Here is a 15,943-nt window from a genome sequence, read left to right on the forward strand (position 1 = left end):
AATTTTTTCAATGAATGCATGTAACCTGCAGGCTTTCATTGCTGACCAATAGCATTCTTCAGATTTCCTCTGACTCAAATTGACTACCCAAGCTGCCTTCCCCCATCATCCCCTGCTCTTTGACCAACAATTTCCCACTCCCAACATCCTTCAAGAATAACTTGGGAAGCTTCTGCTCAAGCAAAGATCCATCTGCTTCCTGTGATGGTAGCAATCATATTAATGTTATACTGTTGAAATAGGTTATTTCAAAACAACTTTCAGAAAACTCACATCAAAAAACAAATTCTATTAATCTGGGATATTTTAGCCTCAAACCCAAGAAACTGGTTCTGCTGCTTGAGAAACTGCTGTTGTCAACTGCTATTGTTGATTTTCTTACCTGGACCAGTGCCACTACAATCCCTCCCAAATCTCCATTGCTTTACCTCTTCTGCTAGTTTGACTCTCCTCCCTCTTTTGTCTTCTCAGAGCCCCAGTTCTTTGAGCTGTTTTCCTGCAGAGTCCTTGGCCAGCTGGGCTGGTGCCCCCAGCCACCACTGTCTTCCCAGAGTCATTACCCACTCCTGCAGAGGGCTGCCATATCCTACCAGCACCCTGAGGTGACCCCTCCCTCATCTTGGTCTTCACTACTCCTTCTTATATATCCATCATGTTCTAGCACAGGATCAATGTAAGCACAAAAAAATAGAAGCTCTGTGCTGGGCCCAGAGCAGCTTTGATGGGCAAAGTCTGACTCTGTTTGCATACGTGGGCCAAACAGGCTTAATTACTCTTTAGAGTTCATGTATACACAGCTTGATCAGAAACAAGGAAAATTAAATAGTTTTCTGACTGAAATACAGTCTGAGGTTAACATCCAGGTTAGAAAACATGAGAACAAGAACTTGTGATTTGACAAAGTTATCAATGACTGAAATCCAGCTCAAATGACAAGAAATATCAAGCAACCTAAATAACCAGCTTTATGAGCTGTATTCAGCTTCCTAATGTTTCTGGAACCTGTTCATTACCTGTACTTCTCTGGAGCCATTTTTCAAGAAAAGTTATAAAAAAAAATCTGTTTTCATAGGTTATTTTTACACAGCTGTTTAGAGCATGATACGTTCACCTGGCGAAAGGATGTTAAATCAGCTTCACAAATATTTAATCAAGCTACAGCGCAACTTTGCTCCTCTCTTTCTGTAAAGACAAATAGCTGTGCCTTGTGGTTGCTGTAGTTACATCTTACTGGAGAAGCATCCAGGCTGTTCTCCCTTTGGGTTCAAGACTTCCTTTCTAGAACTGTGGGTCAGCTAAAATACTAACTATAGCTTTTTAGAGAGAAAATCTCCTCTTGTCAGGATATTTCACTGGCTTTGTGACAGAGTGTATATGAGTTTGCAGGGGTTTAAGGTGAAGTGTTGTTTGGGTTAGATTTTTGGAGAGTTTGGGGGATTTTGGAGTTGTGTTTTGGAGGGGGGAGGGTTGGTTGTGGTGTGAGCTTTTGGAGGGTTGGTTTGGTTTTTACAGAATATCTGAAAGTGCTAAAATAATAACTCTGTAAAGTTCATTACTTTTATAATATATTCACTGAAATGAAAGGTCAGAACTTATGTAATGAGGTATATAGCTATTCTTCTTCTTCATGAGGTGTAAATTTTGTTAAAGCTAATTAAAAAAAATCAGAAGAGATTTAAGCACTGCATGCTGTTCCTCAGAGAGCTTTCGTGTTGTTCCTCAGAGAGTCTTTCCCAAAAATATAGTGGGTTTTTTTTTTTAATTCTAGCAATGAATTCCACTCAAAGAATGGTGATGATTTGTGGTTTAGGTTGCATGTATTGATGTTCAGACTTGATTAGATCGTTGACTATGGCTGCCTGGGTATCTGCATGAGTTGATTGCAAATGAGCTCTCTGCTCCAACAGATGGTGGAGTTCCAATATGGAACTGCTGTTTCACTGCTGGGCAGTGCCAGGCCTGCAACACTGAACATGTGCCAGACTTGGAAATAGAAGGGACCTTGTTCTGCTTCAACCTCAGCCTTGTCCAGCATCATGCAGTGGCACTTGGAGGTCTTTCAAGAATGTGTGTCACAGGGCCTGCTAGAGCAGATAGGAAAAATAGCATAACTACTGCACAGCCCTGTGCTGTATGAAAGCTGCTCCCATGCATGTTTACAAAGTTGCTACTGAATAATGAAAGGACATTTGAAAATATCTCTTTCTAAAGACATGTATGGAATGTATTTTCCCACTATTAAATCTAAGTGAACATTGGAGTAGAAGGAGTAGTAAAGATGGAATTTGCTTTAGGAGAGTACCAAGGAAGGAGGGGAAGGCAAGCAGTATCTAACAGACATGGTATGCTTGTTAAACCATTCCTCTTACTCTAATTCACTAAACCTAGCTACACCCATTCTTCTGTGTCATTTCAGAAGCCACAGTCAACTCCTAAAGGGATCACTAGAGGCTGGGTATCCTCTTTGCTGAATTGCAGCCATACAAACCCAGCTACAGGGCCAACACATTACCTGCTGCAGACAGGTGTTTGGAAATGACTGAGATAGGTAAGTAAATTATTGATGCATTAATACAGGGAAAAGTGATAAAAATAGCGTAGAATCCCTCAGGCTGCAAAATACACCAGATGATAGAATAGACTTGTAAAATGATTGGTGACAAAATACAGTGAGTAGGGAACAATTGTTCAGTGATTCTTCCAATGAAAGACTTGCAGATTATCAAATAAAGATAGTAGCTAGTCCAAAAGAAGCCAAGACACTTTTTCACATAGTGCACAGCTAAAGTATGAAGCGCTTTGCTGCAGGAATGAATGTTTATATAAATTCCAAAGACACTGCTAAAAATTCTTAGATGAAAAACCTGTCTGGCACTTTTAAACACAGCATATCAGGAAGCCCCAAAGCAACCTCAGACTGTGTCACCTGAGCTGCAATATCCTGCCTCAAAACAACACTGCACTACAAGAGCTTTGGGTTTCACCAGGTTTGTGGCCATTCCTGTCTTTTGTCATTTGCCTGCTGGACCATAAACCTGCCAGCAGCATTTGTGGGCAGAGCACCACCGTGGACTCGGGTTCCTTGGGTGGGGAGTTCACTTGAGTGTGGTTTGAGCTCAACACATCTGTAGAGACAGGGAGACAAGCTTCTTCCTCCTGCTGTGTTTATTTCTAGCAATTTGCTCAAACATGAACTTTCACCATTGAAATGTAACAGCATGAATATGCAAATAATAAATCCCTGTAAAAAAGTAATTTAGGAAGACACCAGGTACCTTATCTCTTCTCTTCAGTTGCATTGTGACTTATCACAGTTGACATTTCAGTAGGCTGTAGTAGCAGATCCAAATTTGAACATTTGTGGGGAGAAGATGCATTACAGCAGCTTTGATGTCAATAGAATGTCAGCCTCTGTCTGCTTCGTTCAGATTGAACTTAATTGCAGGAACTGCATTAATAGTCAGCATAAGTCATCTGTTTAAATGTGTGTTTTGAAAAGAATTGCCATGTACAATAAACATGCTCAACTGTAATGACTCACATATCTATTCATGTGAAATGAGGATTTGGCAATTTCCCTGACAAAAACATTCAATTACAGGTTACAAGTATTTTTAAATCAAGTTAATTTTTTTTCATGGCAGGTCCAGTGATCTGCCTGTTTTGAGGCAGTCTGGGAAGTATGCTCACTGCAGAGCTGATGAACCCAACTGGCCAACCTTGCCTCAAGAACCTGTTTGGTAAATCAAAACTGCACCCAGAAACATCAGCAGCTCACGGCATTAAGTGGTCTTCACGACATTTGTCCAGGTGCACTTGGAGGCTGGGTGCTTTGTCCCAGGTGTGAAGCAACTGTTAATTCCAAAACAAACCAAGCCTGGTGGTACTGGCAGCCTGGCTGAGTGCTATCTGTACCCACTGGGCTCATGAAAGAGATAAGCATTCACCTTGATTGTACATTATAGTGAGCCCTAATCGTGCATGGGGGTAGCTGTTACCCTCTCCTTTGCAGGCCACAGCTGCTTCAAGCAGCCAACACACACCTGAGCAATTATGTGGGAAAAGCCAGAAATACGCAACCTCCCATTTTATCTGTCAGACTGACTAGGAAAAACAGACTTTCAGTCCTTTGTTCTTTCTTAAAAGTAACAGCTAATACGCACTTACAAGAGTGAAACAACCTGCCATTAGCTATTGTTTGTGGTGTCATTGCTAAGTAAGCTGTGTTAAATTAATCATTGCAAGGCACTGGTGCCTGGATTTATTCAGCAGCTGCATAAATTATGAATCTGCTTTCATACACGCTGAGCAGGGACATAGAGTCTGCCTGTGTGCTTCCCTCTCACCTCAATTTTGTTACATTATTAGTAACACTGATGCCTGTATAGAGAGACTCAGGAACTGGAAGGGATGGGGGAATAGGAGGGAAGGAAAACCCCATATGGCCAAGGCACATCCTGAATTAGCAAATCCAAAATCTTTCCTCACCTGGACAGTTAGTTTGACATCACCATGGCCTTCCTTTTTTGTTTTGTTTTCACCCCTAGAACCATTTTAAAGTATTGGGAAATAAAAATAGGTCTCTTATTTCCTAAACTATTCTATTGCACAAACTCCTTGTTCCAATGAGGCTCAATGCTTCATTAAATTAGGAGGTCAGTAATTGTGTTTTTATGATGTACTTTACTATCACCAGTTTCCTCATTAAATGTTTTCTGCTTTGTATACCTGAGCAAGTTGTGCTCTGTCAATGGATTGTGTTAATGTTTATATTTCAGTGACGTTGAATTGGACATGCTATAGAAGAAACCTGTGGAACTAGAGTTCTGTGTGGTGTAATGGATTGCCCCTTTCCCCTTCATCATAGCAACGTAATGAAGACACAGAAATTTGTCTTGTCCTCCCACTAAAAAGAAGCAACTCTAAGGTTTTTCAGATTACTTTCCTTCACCCTGTGCTCCTTCAGATGTTTCCTGACTTTGCACTGAAGAGGCTGAGAAAGGTAAGTAGAAAAATAATTTAGATTTAACAGAACAGACGTAAAGTGGAAAATGTTGTTCAGTTCTTTCCTGTCTAGAACATGCAATGCTTGACAAGGTCAAGTTCTCACTGTACCACTCAGGATAACTAATTTTGCAGCAGTCGAATATTTATAGCCAGAAAGAGAAAAGTAGCAGGAGAAGGAATAACAAAACCAGAAGACAGAGCTGTCTGGTCAGCTGTGATGGTTAGCTAAACAAAAAGGGCTGTGAATTCTATTCACTCCTGTTTGTTTGGACCCTTCCTCTCATCCCACTGACTGTGCTCAGTTCCCAGTACCTTGCCTCCATTGCCACCTATTACCAGAAACCTGGGCAATAGCTATTTCTGTTTCTGACAGGAGCAAAGAACTACTGGAGGTTCTTTTCCTCTGAAAAGGATACCCTAAATGCAAAGATGCAGCAGCACAAAACATGACTTGCTCTATCAATCCTAATGGAGGCACAAAACACTCAAAGAATGTAGATCCTTTCCTCACTCTGCAGGCAGCATAACACTGTGCACAGCCCAGGCTAAGATGTGCTTTGGGGCACCACTCCTGTGTTTTCCATCAATCACCTCAGTGCAAAGAAGGTTAGGTCACAGACCCTCCACAGCATTAAACTTCATTTTACCTCTGCTACAAGGACAGATTGTTCAGCATCAGCCTTTGCTTCTATGGCACTATTGATAATATTAGAGTACATTTCAGTGACAGTCACCAGTATTAAGTCTGAACTGAAATGCCTTTCATTTAAATATGCAGATTAAACTTACATGCATTTTTTTGTTCAGGGCACACAGTACTTGAAAACAAATAGCATCTAATTATTCTATTCATTTTGTGAATATAAGGCTACTTTTTGTTTTAATCTTGCTGCAAAAAGCTATCAACAGGTATGAGTCATTACATTTCCTACCCTGGCCAAATATGGTCCACAATTCAGGCACCCATGCAAGCTGGAGCTGCAGCCTAGAGGCAGGACAGCTACCCAGCTGCCAACAGCTGGAAAAGGCGTGGTGAGCATGGGATGGCCCAGTGAGCACACAGCTTGTGGCATGACCTCCCCAGCAGTCCTGCAAGAAAGGTCCTCACACTGAGCAATACCATTGCACAGATTTCTCCAGGAAAACTTCCCCTGCTTGGCAATCCACAGATAGGATTTCCACAAATTGATATATTTCTCTAATTGTTCTTTCATCAGTTCTCTAAGGAAACTAAGAGTTACCTACAGCAATTACTACCCAGACTAAAAAAATAGAAGTATTTTTGCCCATTAGCCCCCATCATATGCTCAGCCTTTCACCACAGTCACTATGGCTGACTGAAAAGCCAAGCCCTGGGAGCAGAAATACCATCCTCCCCAAAAAGGGAAAAAAAAAAATCTTCTCAGATGAAGCACTTAGAAGTAGCATAGGTGCTGTGCTCAGCAGTGCCTCTCCAAAGGCAGTCTGAGAAATGGGAGCAGCTTAGAAAAAAATGATGCAATAAGCAGAATTTGATAATGCAGACACTATGGTGCCTAATCCTCAGTCTACAGATCTGTCCTGTTAGGCTTTTTATGTCATACGTATTTGCTTCCCTTGGCATTATTTCTGAATTTCACCTGAAAAGGAACTCAGTTGCAGTAATTACGTTCTACCATACCACACCTCAGTATATTGCAGCTCAAATTGTATTTGAGATAACCTGAGTGGATTTCTGGAAAGAAGAACATAAGCCTTGCTTTGCAGTAACATTTCTCCAGAACTGAAGAGGCTTGCTCAAAACAACTGCCTTTGGAAAGGACAGCAAAAGTATTACTTCCAGTGCAGCTGAAACAAATAATATTTGCTTAGTTGAACATGAGCCCAGGATCTTGGTACAAAGACCTTCTTTTCATCAAACAATTGTCTTGGGTTTTTTTAAAATATAAATTGAGATGTGATCTTCCACCATGTGAGCACCACTGAACATAGCTGATCAACTACCCAAAACAGGAGTTTCGATTGAAAGAGTCACTTATTCACTTATTCATGGTATTTTAGAAGTTGTGAAAACTTCTGAGGATAATATTTCTCAACTCTGAGTTTGCTAATGCCAGGAGGTTGATTTTCTTCTTGCTGCTGACTCTAATACAAGCATTGAGGCATCATGAGTTTTTCCAGGCTGAAGTATCCAGTTGCCTTTTTGTTTGCTTATGCAGGTGTTTTACGTAATTGCCCCAGTAAGGCTGACGCTTACGGAAAGCAGCTGCAGCACAGGCAGCCTTGTAGGTGTTCACCACTTACAGCTTAGCTGACCTCTAAGAGCACAGGAAAACAAGTCCTATGCCCTCTAACAGGCAGGAAAATTGAAGTGTTCAAATCGGATTATGGCTTTGCAGTTAATAACACCTGATAAGCCAAAACCTCAAAATGAATCAAATACTCTAAAATACAAAGCAACACACTAAAATGGGGGGGAGCCCACCAAAATTGTTTTCCATCTGGTGTTACAGTCATGTCTAGTCTAGTCTAATGTACCTGAACGGGTAATTAATTCAAAGTTCTTATACTGAAGAAGAAAATGATCAAGAAAAAAACTCAAGCTAAATTATTTACCAGAGAAATATAGGCCAAGTCCCTCTGTCCTTCCCAGGCTTAAACTCTGCCTTTGAATTGGGTCTGCAAGTCTTCTACTGCATTGCTTTGCCCCCCTCTAACTTGCAGGCCTATCTTCAAACATCTCTGATGAGGCTTTCTCAGAAATATATGATTTTTTAAAGAGTCTTAAAGACAGATGAATTTCCTTTCAACCAGCCAAAGAGGTGGCCTTCACCTGTTTAAATACTTGACCAGATGAGCCCAGCTGGAAACCTATCTTCCTGTGACAGGAAGGGAGAACCTTCTTAAGGACTTAACTCCTCTCCTGCCTGATAAAAATGAGTCTTCAGAAGCACATTTATTTTATAGCAGTAACTGCAGAAGAGAAGGCTCAGGGAAGACCTCATTGATAAGTATGAATATCTGCTGGGAGGGAATGGAGAGGCTGAACCCAGGTTTTACTCAGCTGTGTCCAGTGACAGGACAAGAGGCCATGAGACTGAAATACAGGAAATTTCACTTATGCAGAAAAAATAAAAACCTTCTCTGCTGGTAAGGTAGTAAAATACTGGACTACATTTCCCAAGCTGATTTTGGAGTCTCCATTCCAGAGACACTATAAATCAAATACAGGACATGGTTCTGGGCAACCTGGCGGAGCTGAGCGTGCTTCCAGCAGGAGTCAGGTGATATAAACACCCAGAAGCCCCTTCCCCACCTTGGACCATCCCATCATTCTGTGTCCCTGCAGGACAGCACTGGCATGGCACAGGGCACAGTGTGACTGTTCATGATCCTCTGAGGCCTGTAACTGTTCTGTATTATCTCAGACAATCTCTCCATGTGAGTATACCTGTGAAGAGTATAAACCCCCTAAACCCCAGGAGCTAAGAATGTGATGGTGGATGAGTGACAAGCCTGAAGAGGGAGCCTCTGCCTTTCTTCAGGAGACCCCATGCAATAACTAATTAAATTGACTTATTTTTTTGCAACATTACTGATTCTTCCTTGAAGTCATGCTTTTTAATTTCACTTCTCCCCATTTCCTTTAAATTTTCCCTTATGGTCAATCTGCCTGGAATCAAGGATGAAAGTGACAGTGTAACACCTCCATCTGAGCAGTGTCTGAGTACATTTAATCCCTTCCCTTAGCACAAAGGGATTATCATTCCATTTTATTTCAGCTGGCTTCTGGGAATACACCCAGCTGTTCACCTGTGTGAGCTGTCCTTTGTACAAGGATTCTGTTTTTAGAAGCATCTCGTGTGGGTTGGATCAAGGATTAGCAGTAGGCATTTCTGAGCACTTGTGGTCACAGTTAACATCCTTTGGGCTTTTTCTGCTATCAGAATGAGTTTTCTGCTATCCTTCCTGGAGTATTTCCATCTGAAACTGAATCAAATTATTCATTGGCCAAGGAATACCATAGTCTCCCTGTGAGCAGTCCCATGATTTGCAGACAACTAAACTCTTGCCAGAATAGGCCAGAGGGAGAGTCTGCTAAAATCTTTGTGAAATAGCTTTTAAGATGTGTATTTGGGCACTAGCAAGGCCCTATCTCTACAGCCTAAAAGGAACACAAAAGTAAACCTTTGTTTTCTCTGCCACTTGCCTACATGGATTGCTCCTCCATTAAGAATTATCTATCTTCACATAATGAAGCCTGCAACTTAATCTAGGGAGGCAGCAACAGGCCTGGACTTTCAAGATGCTTTTGCCTCCTCCCACTAATTTATCCATTTTACCCAGCCCGAAGTAATGCTCATTTAAAAAAATAAAAAAAAGGGAAGATGGTCTCAAGCATGCAGAAGTACTGTACCTTTGTGTTTCCCCTGGTACTGAAGCACTTGCTTCAGCCACTCACCGCCTGGTGACAGGACAGATTGATTGCAGTAATTGTATGACAATGACTTGAGCAGGGTATGCATCAAATCATTAGCTGAAGCAGGAATTCAGCACTGAGATCCCAAACTGTCCTTTGCCCCTGCTGCACTGATATCTTATCTGCTCCAGCTTCAGAAAGGATTCAATAGCTCAATTGCTGAGGGCTGTAGCTCTCAGGTACATTCCTGATCAGAATGCAATCACCTGGCAACTCAATTCTGTAGGCTGTGAAACCGACCATGGAAAGGTCGGTTGATGGTTGATGCTGACCATGCTGCAACCTCAACCAGGCTGTTCAAGTGTTTATACTGTAGGTCTGTGTAAAGAGACCCCTGCCTCCAGTGACTTTTAGCTGTTGCTCAGAAGCTGATCTTGTTATCCTCAACAAGTTACACAGGCTTTGGGAATCCACATCCACCTGTTGTAAAAGACCTCATTCTCCCTCTGAATACAGGGCTCATTAAAACATTAGTTTGTGCAAATATGAGTGCTGCCAAAATGGTCCATTGAACTGATGCTGTACCAAGGAGCTGCAATAGACTTCAGGGTGTACTGTGTGCACAGATTGTTGCCCACTTAGGGACCAGGAAGAGTGAAAAACACTTCCACCTGATGTTTATGGCCTGAAAGCCATAAACAAGAACAGCCTTGACCTGGAAACAGTCTAATCCTTTATCCTAAAGGCAAACTAGCTCTTCTCCCCTCTGCTGTCCTACTCTACAGGCAGAGGTCTGCTCCACAGCCACCTTTTAACACCTAATATCTCAGAGTTTGAAGTGTTAAGCAGCAACACAAGGCACAAGAGCATGACAGTACCACCAAGCAAGGCAGTGCTTTTAAGTATTCTTAAAAAAAACCACCCCAACAACGTAAAAGTCAACCTAAAACTTTATTTAGTAGAAAACTTTCAGAAGATAATTTTTTTGACTATTTGAAGCACTACGCTGACAGCATACTCATTAAAGACAATTCCCGTTCTCCTAAGGTATAATCCCGTTTCATACTGCACCCTTTATTTGTTGCTTTCATCCTGACAGACAGGCTGTACAGCTCTTCTTCTGCAATGCTGTCAAAAAAGAAGTCCTCATTGAAGATGGGATTTCTGCTTCTCTTTATAACTGTGCTTCTCTGCTTCTGTGTTTTCCTTGGCACCAGGGAGAAGGAGATACAGCAGTTTATGTTTTTAGGCTCTACAGAGTCATCATATAAACCCTCTGCACTGATGAGGCGGATCCGCAGCCTTTCGTTCTCTGAGCAGTATTCAGCTGACAGCCTCAACACGCCTCCCTTGTCCATGACGACGATGCTCTCTCCCACCAGTCTCTCCCGACTGCAGGTCAGGTCCACTGGAAACATGGGAGAACAGGAGGTGCTAAAGCTCCGCATGCCAAGCAGCCCCTCGGAGGCCCTCCTGATGGCACTGGGGCTGTTATCAGTGGAGCTGCTCTCCTCTGTAGACAGAGAATTGTTCCTGGGCATGCTGTATTTGCTCTTGTCTTTCTGTGCTTTGCAGAGCAATCCCTCCTGACTTTGTGCTTTGATCAGGGAGCAGAGTCTGGGAGGTGACCTGCTGAGAAGTGGAGAACTAAAAGGAGAGGAATCACTGGAAGAGGCAGTGTCACTGTCACAGGCGCCTTGCCTGTGCAGAGAGAGATGCTTGGGAGGCAGTCTCACAGAAGCAAAGCTGACAGCAATGGGATTAGACATACTTGCTTTGCCACTGAAGGTGTTAGCTCTGGATCGAGACAGCCTCAGGCTGGGCAGAGCACCGTGTGGATCACCATGGAAGATGGACTCCTTTCTCCTGGTGTGGGGACTCTCCAGCAAAGTGCAGAAGCCATAGGAAGTGGGGGCTCTGGGAAAGTGGGGCAAGGACAGCGCTGCTTGGGACTGTGGGTCTGCATTGGTGCTTTCTTCCTCCAGGGCTGCAATCTCCTCTTCAACACTTTCCACCTGAATGAGATGTGGGAATGAGCTGGGGCTATAATCAGAGGAAAGAGCTGCATCCACCAAACTGTGATCCTGGTGGAAGCCACTGCCCTTAATGGAGCCAGAGCTGGTCAGCCTGGGGGGAATGCAGAATTCAGGGATTCTGTCAGGAGTGATCACATTTGGAAAAGCAGCAGCCCTCAGTCGGGCTTTTTCTGGTAGGGTTTGGCCTTGTGGCAGTCCCAGGAAAGAAGAGCTGGGGAGGTTTCCATTTTCATGTGACACTCTGATCTTCTCCAAGAACCACATCACTGTAGCTAGGCAGGAGGTCCTCAAAGGGGAAAAGTTTGAAGGAGAAATCCACCTGCAGACACACAGAGAGAAAAAAGTACATGAACATCCTTCTTGGGCACACTTGCCAAGCAAGGCACGCAGGCTGCCATTCAAGGCAGGACTAGCATAAACCCCTTCAATCCCTATGTCCAAAACAGCCCCTGCCCAGAACTCTACCTTCAGCGAAGCCAAACGGTGCAAGAACGCAACTAAACCACTAAAGAGAAAACAGCATCGAGTTTCCTCACTAGAGGAAAACGAACCTCTCGCATAACCCCCACCGTGTTTTTCCCTTAGCAGAGGACGTACCTTGACAAGTGCAAGCCTTGCTGTTCCCAGCAGCCCCCAGGCGCTGTTCCCGTGTCCCAGGCCGCAGCAGCTGTGCTGGCTGTCGGCAGCAGGACGGCACAGCCCGCCCGAGCCGGCCCTTTTGTAGCCGTGGCGGCGCCTCCCCGCGCAGGAAGGGAAGGGGCGGGGGCTGCCGCCGCACCTCCGCCTCTCCTGCCGACTACAGCGGGCACTGGTCCGGCAGGACGCTCTGCTGGGCACCGGGGCCATCCCCGGAGCAGCGGAGAGGGGCTTGCAGAAGGGGCCTCTCAGGGAAAAGCGCTTTCTGAGCGTTTCCTTTCGCCCCCACAGAGCAGCAGGTGCTCCCGGCGCTCGGCGTTCTCCTGCGAGCGCGGGGGAACTGCCCGCGCCCGGACCTTTTTCCTTCCCCGCTTCCAGTTTCTTTTTGATTCCTATCTACTTACAGAGGCGTCCCGAGGTGTTTCGAGATAACTAACAAACCCAGGACAGAAGCAACATGATCTTGGGGATTCTCTTCTTCGGGAGATCCTGGCAGCTTTCCAGCGTTAGAGCAGTATGAAGTGGGGATTGCGGTGTTCCAGCTCATTGCTGAAGAACTTGGCTTTATGTGTGTCCACCCTCCGCTACTCGCAAAGAACACGAGACGGCGGAACCCTGACACACTGTTCTTATCACTGCTACTGAGCAACAACAGAAACAGGAATGCAGATACAGCGAGAAGAAAGACAAGGCACAAAATGCTCTTGCAAGTCCCCTTGAAAAGCAGCATGTCAAAAACCCAGGCACCCGTGACGCTTAACAGACCCTGCACAAAGCCAGGTGGGATCCATGAGCTTCCTCAGCAGCGCAGCAGAGCCTGAACCGACCTCTGCAGGCTCCTTAATTATTCTGCAAGCTGCAAATACGAATGCAAAGCCAGGAAGGCCTGCCAAACTGGTTAGCTAAATACTCATTTGAAGCCTGTAACACAGGGATAGTTGACAAATAACACTCTCCTTCCCTTTTCCACTCAAGAGTTAAAGTGCATGTTTACTGAGTGCTTGAAATAGAGGAGATGTGCTCAGAGAAAACAAATCCCGTGGGCAGCAGGGGCAGGGAACATTTTGAACCTGCTGAGAGATTTGGGTAAGTTGGGTACATCCGTGTTCTGGGTGTAAGCCCTGCCTCGCTCCTGTTTGTTTCATACCAGTCAAGTTTCATTTCCATAATAATCTCCTAGTGATTAAAATCTGAGAAAATTCTTTCTGCCGTGCTTTGTAAAAAGCTTCAGGACACCCCAAATATCCCAGTGACATTTCAATTGTAGGAGCTCGTGTAGTTTGCTTAGAGGAACTGACTTGATGTGGGTATGCTTCAAATAATCTCCAATCTAATTTAGGGACTTCTGGAGAGGGTCAGTGCTTCCTGCAGCCCATGAGACTTTACAGCAGTGTAATAAGACGAGTTACTGGAGATGCTGGGATGCTCTCTTTTGGGAAGCAAAACCTTATGGCTGTTACCCATTCAGACCAGGCAATACCATGTATCATGCGTTACATACCATGTAGTTTCCAAAGAGTAAGTGTGCTTATTCCAATATGTGTACCTCTGCTTTTAATACCAAAGAAAAATTAAACTCTAAACATGGAGAAAAATTTAGGAAACAGCACTTTTAGTGGAAATCTTATTGCTCACAGTAACAGATCACAGAAGTTGCTCATATACAACAATCATTGTAGCTAGCATCAGGCAGTGATGAAATAAAATAGCTGCCCTGTTGTAGGTACGTGATTTCTCTTCACTATCTTTACTCTTCCTCTACCACCAGGGAAAAGAGTTAGGGCTTTTCCAGAATCTCTTGATCAGTCTCTTGATCACAGTAAGTGTAAAGAGGAAGCAGGTGCCTTACACTGGATCCTCCCCTTCGTATGAAAGCCTGCACTTTTATAGACATTTAAATTGCTCACGTGCTGGGAGTTCAGCAGCACTTAAGCACTTGTAGCTGACCTGTCCCATGGAAATAGGCACTCGAATGTGTATATGTAGCTTCCTGTGTTCAGAACAGATTCTCTGTCCTTGATTACCTTCAGAGCATAATTAAAACATGCTGCCAACAAGGCTTCCTGTTGCTGTAAAAAATGTGCTTACAATAATCCACTTTTAAACCGGACATAATTTGTGGCAAGTCTTCATCACAACCCCTGTACCAACAACAGGTGAAACCCTGGGACCTGGGCAGGGGCTGTAAAATAATGCAATCTCCTACCGACACAGGAGGAAGTCGGGAGTTTTCCTTTGTGTGTTACTGGTATTTATTTATCTCCTGCCGTTCCGGGCACTGTGGCCCGGCTGAGGAAAGGTCCGTCCACACCTTGTCCCCCTGCGGGAGGCCGGGGAGGTCCGGGGTAATGCATCAGAATCCAAAACATGTTGAAGCTGACTGGTTCAAGGGCCCGGAATTACAAGGAGAACCCTTTCAGTAGCTGACAGCCCTTGGAGGATGTGCGCCAGGGGAGGGGAAAACACTCCCTCAAAATGACACAGACAAAACGACTGGAAAGACAAAAAAACTCCCAAACTTATGGCTCTGCTGTGAAAGGGGGAGATATGAATGGCAGTCCTGGATGAGACAGCACATAACAGCTCACCATTCTTAAATCAACAGCAGTGGCTGTGCATTATATTACCTAAAATTGATTTATTAAAATATGGATATGATCTAGTAGCAATATCCAACAATGATGGACAGAGACTCTCTAATTGTTTTAATTAGAAAGTGATACCCAGTGAATCTCTAGTTGTTTATAGAAGCTTTCATCTACACTTTGACTTCAGATCTGACTGGGAAATATTCCTGATTAGCAGGAGTTAAGACTACAAACTACTCCAGTCGGCTCTATCTAGTCATTGCAAATTAAATATTACAAAAGAAAACTCACCAATAACTGAAGAATAATTTTTTTCCTCTGAAGAGTAAAATTTAGTTGAACATTTCTTCTACCTGAAGGTGGCACAGCATACTGGTGGAATTTGCCACAATATCTTGAAGGGTAGGGCATGTAGTCATGAGAGTTATACCTTTAAGCAGAATACATTTCAGAGTAGTTTCTCTAACCAGCAGCATCTCATTAAGAAACAGATGATGCTTTCGGTACACTGAAGTTCAACCTTCAAAGCAAAGTTCAAAGTTAGACTTTTCACCCTTAGACTGTCCTTAGCATTTCTGTGTACAAAAGGACAGTTCTTTTTCTAAAATTTCCACATTTCTGGATTGTGGCTTTCTGTCCCCTAGGTTGTGTTTCTGCAGGAGTATTTTCAGTAATGAGATTGTGTTCCCCTTTTGCTTTCCATTTACAAAACAGGGCCTGCTATGGCCCTGACCTGCAAAGCTTCATACAGATAATTTATGATTGCCTCCCTTATCTCAAAGCTCTTAATGCCCAGATAATATTTGGAGAACAACAATCCCTTGGACTGTAAGTGGTGGGGGGAATGAATCCATTAATTAATCTGAAAGTGGTAAAAGGAATCTGATTCCAGGAATCAATGTAAAGAGCCCTGCAAACTTCAGGCAGCTTTGGGAAAAGGCTCAGGTTTTTGTGGAGGTGCTGGTTTTGGTCTTTTGGAGCAGAAAGGGTGAAAACAGAGAGTGACAGTTTTGTTGCCATGAAGAAATAGATTGTCTGAAATTTCATTTAAATGAAAATTAGAAGAAAAGTCACAGGATACTATAATGATATCCTGGGATAAAACAGCAGCTCTGGGGCATGTTGTGGATCACACCCCAGAACTCCCACGTTAAACATCTGCTATTAATGGTTTACAGCCAGAGATGTGTAGCAAATTAGATTAAAAGTGCTTGGAGAACAACACTGTGTCACAGCAGCAAGCAAGAACAGTGGCAGAAATGCAAGGATTTTCCTTG

The 15,943-nt window shown here is 43.6% G+C and overlaps 1 protein-coding gene and 2 long non-coding RNA genes across 3 annotated transcripts in view; 2 read left to right on the forward strand and 1 right to left on the reverse strand.

Annotated features, from left to right (window-relative positions):
* Window positions 1-15,943, forward strand: part of LOC111933836 (uncharacterized) — a 34,571-nt gene that overhangs the window by 4,081 nt on the left and 14,547 nt on the right. The window contains exons 2-4 of the long non-coding RNA XR_015275880.1: window positions 2,417-2,548; window positions 3,645-3,841; window positions 4,779-5,002. This is a non-coding gene — a long non-coding RNA (uncharacterized LOC111933836). The remainder of the gene's footprint in view (window positions 1-2,416; window positions 2,549-3,644; window positions 3,842-4,778; window positions 5,003-15,943) is intronic.
* Window positions 10,339-12,251, reverse strand: LOC111934214 (C2 calcium-dependent domain-containing protein 4C-like). Its single transcript, XM_023934172.2, has 2 exons — window positions 12,040-12,251; window positions 10,339-11,761 (listed from the first exon to the last, which is right to left on the reverse strand). Exon 2 carries the CDS (start codon window positions 11,704-11,706, stop codon window positions 10,408-10,410), a length of 1,299 nt encoding a protein of 432 aa, XP_023789940.2. The 5' UTR covers window positions 11,707-11,761; window positions 12,040-12,251; the 3' UTR covers window positions 10,339-10,407.
* Window positions 12,187-14,957, forward strand: LOC147650733 (uncharacterized). The gene is made up of 2 exons (XR_015275878.1): window positions 12,187-12,377; window positions 12,485-14,957. It is a non-coding gene; the product is annotated as an uncharacterized LOC147650733 (long non-coding RNA).

The sequence above is a fragment of the Cyanistes caeruleus genome, chromosome 13, assembly GCF_971803275.1.
Source record: "Cyanistes caeruleus chromosome 13, bCyaCae1.hap1.1, whole genome shotgun sequence".
Taxonomy (NCBI): Eukaryota; Metazoa; Chordata; class Aves; order Passeriformes; family Paridae; genus Cyanistes; species Cyanistes caeruleus.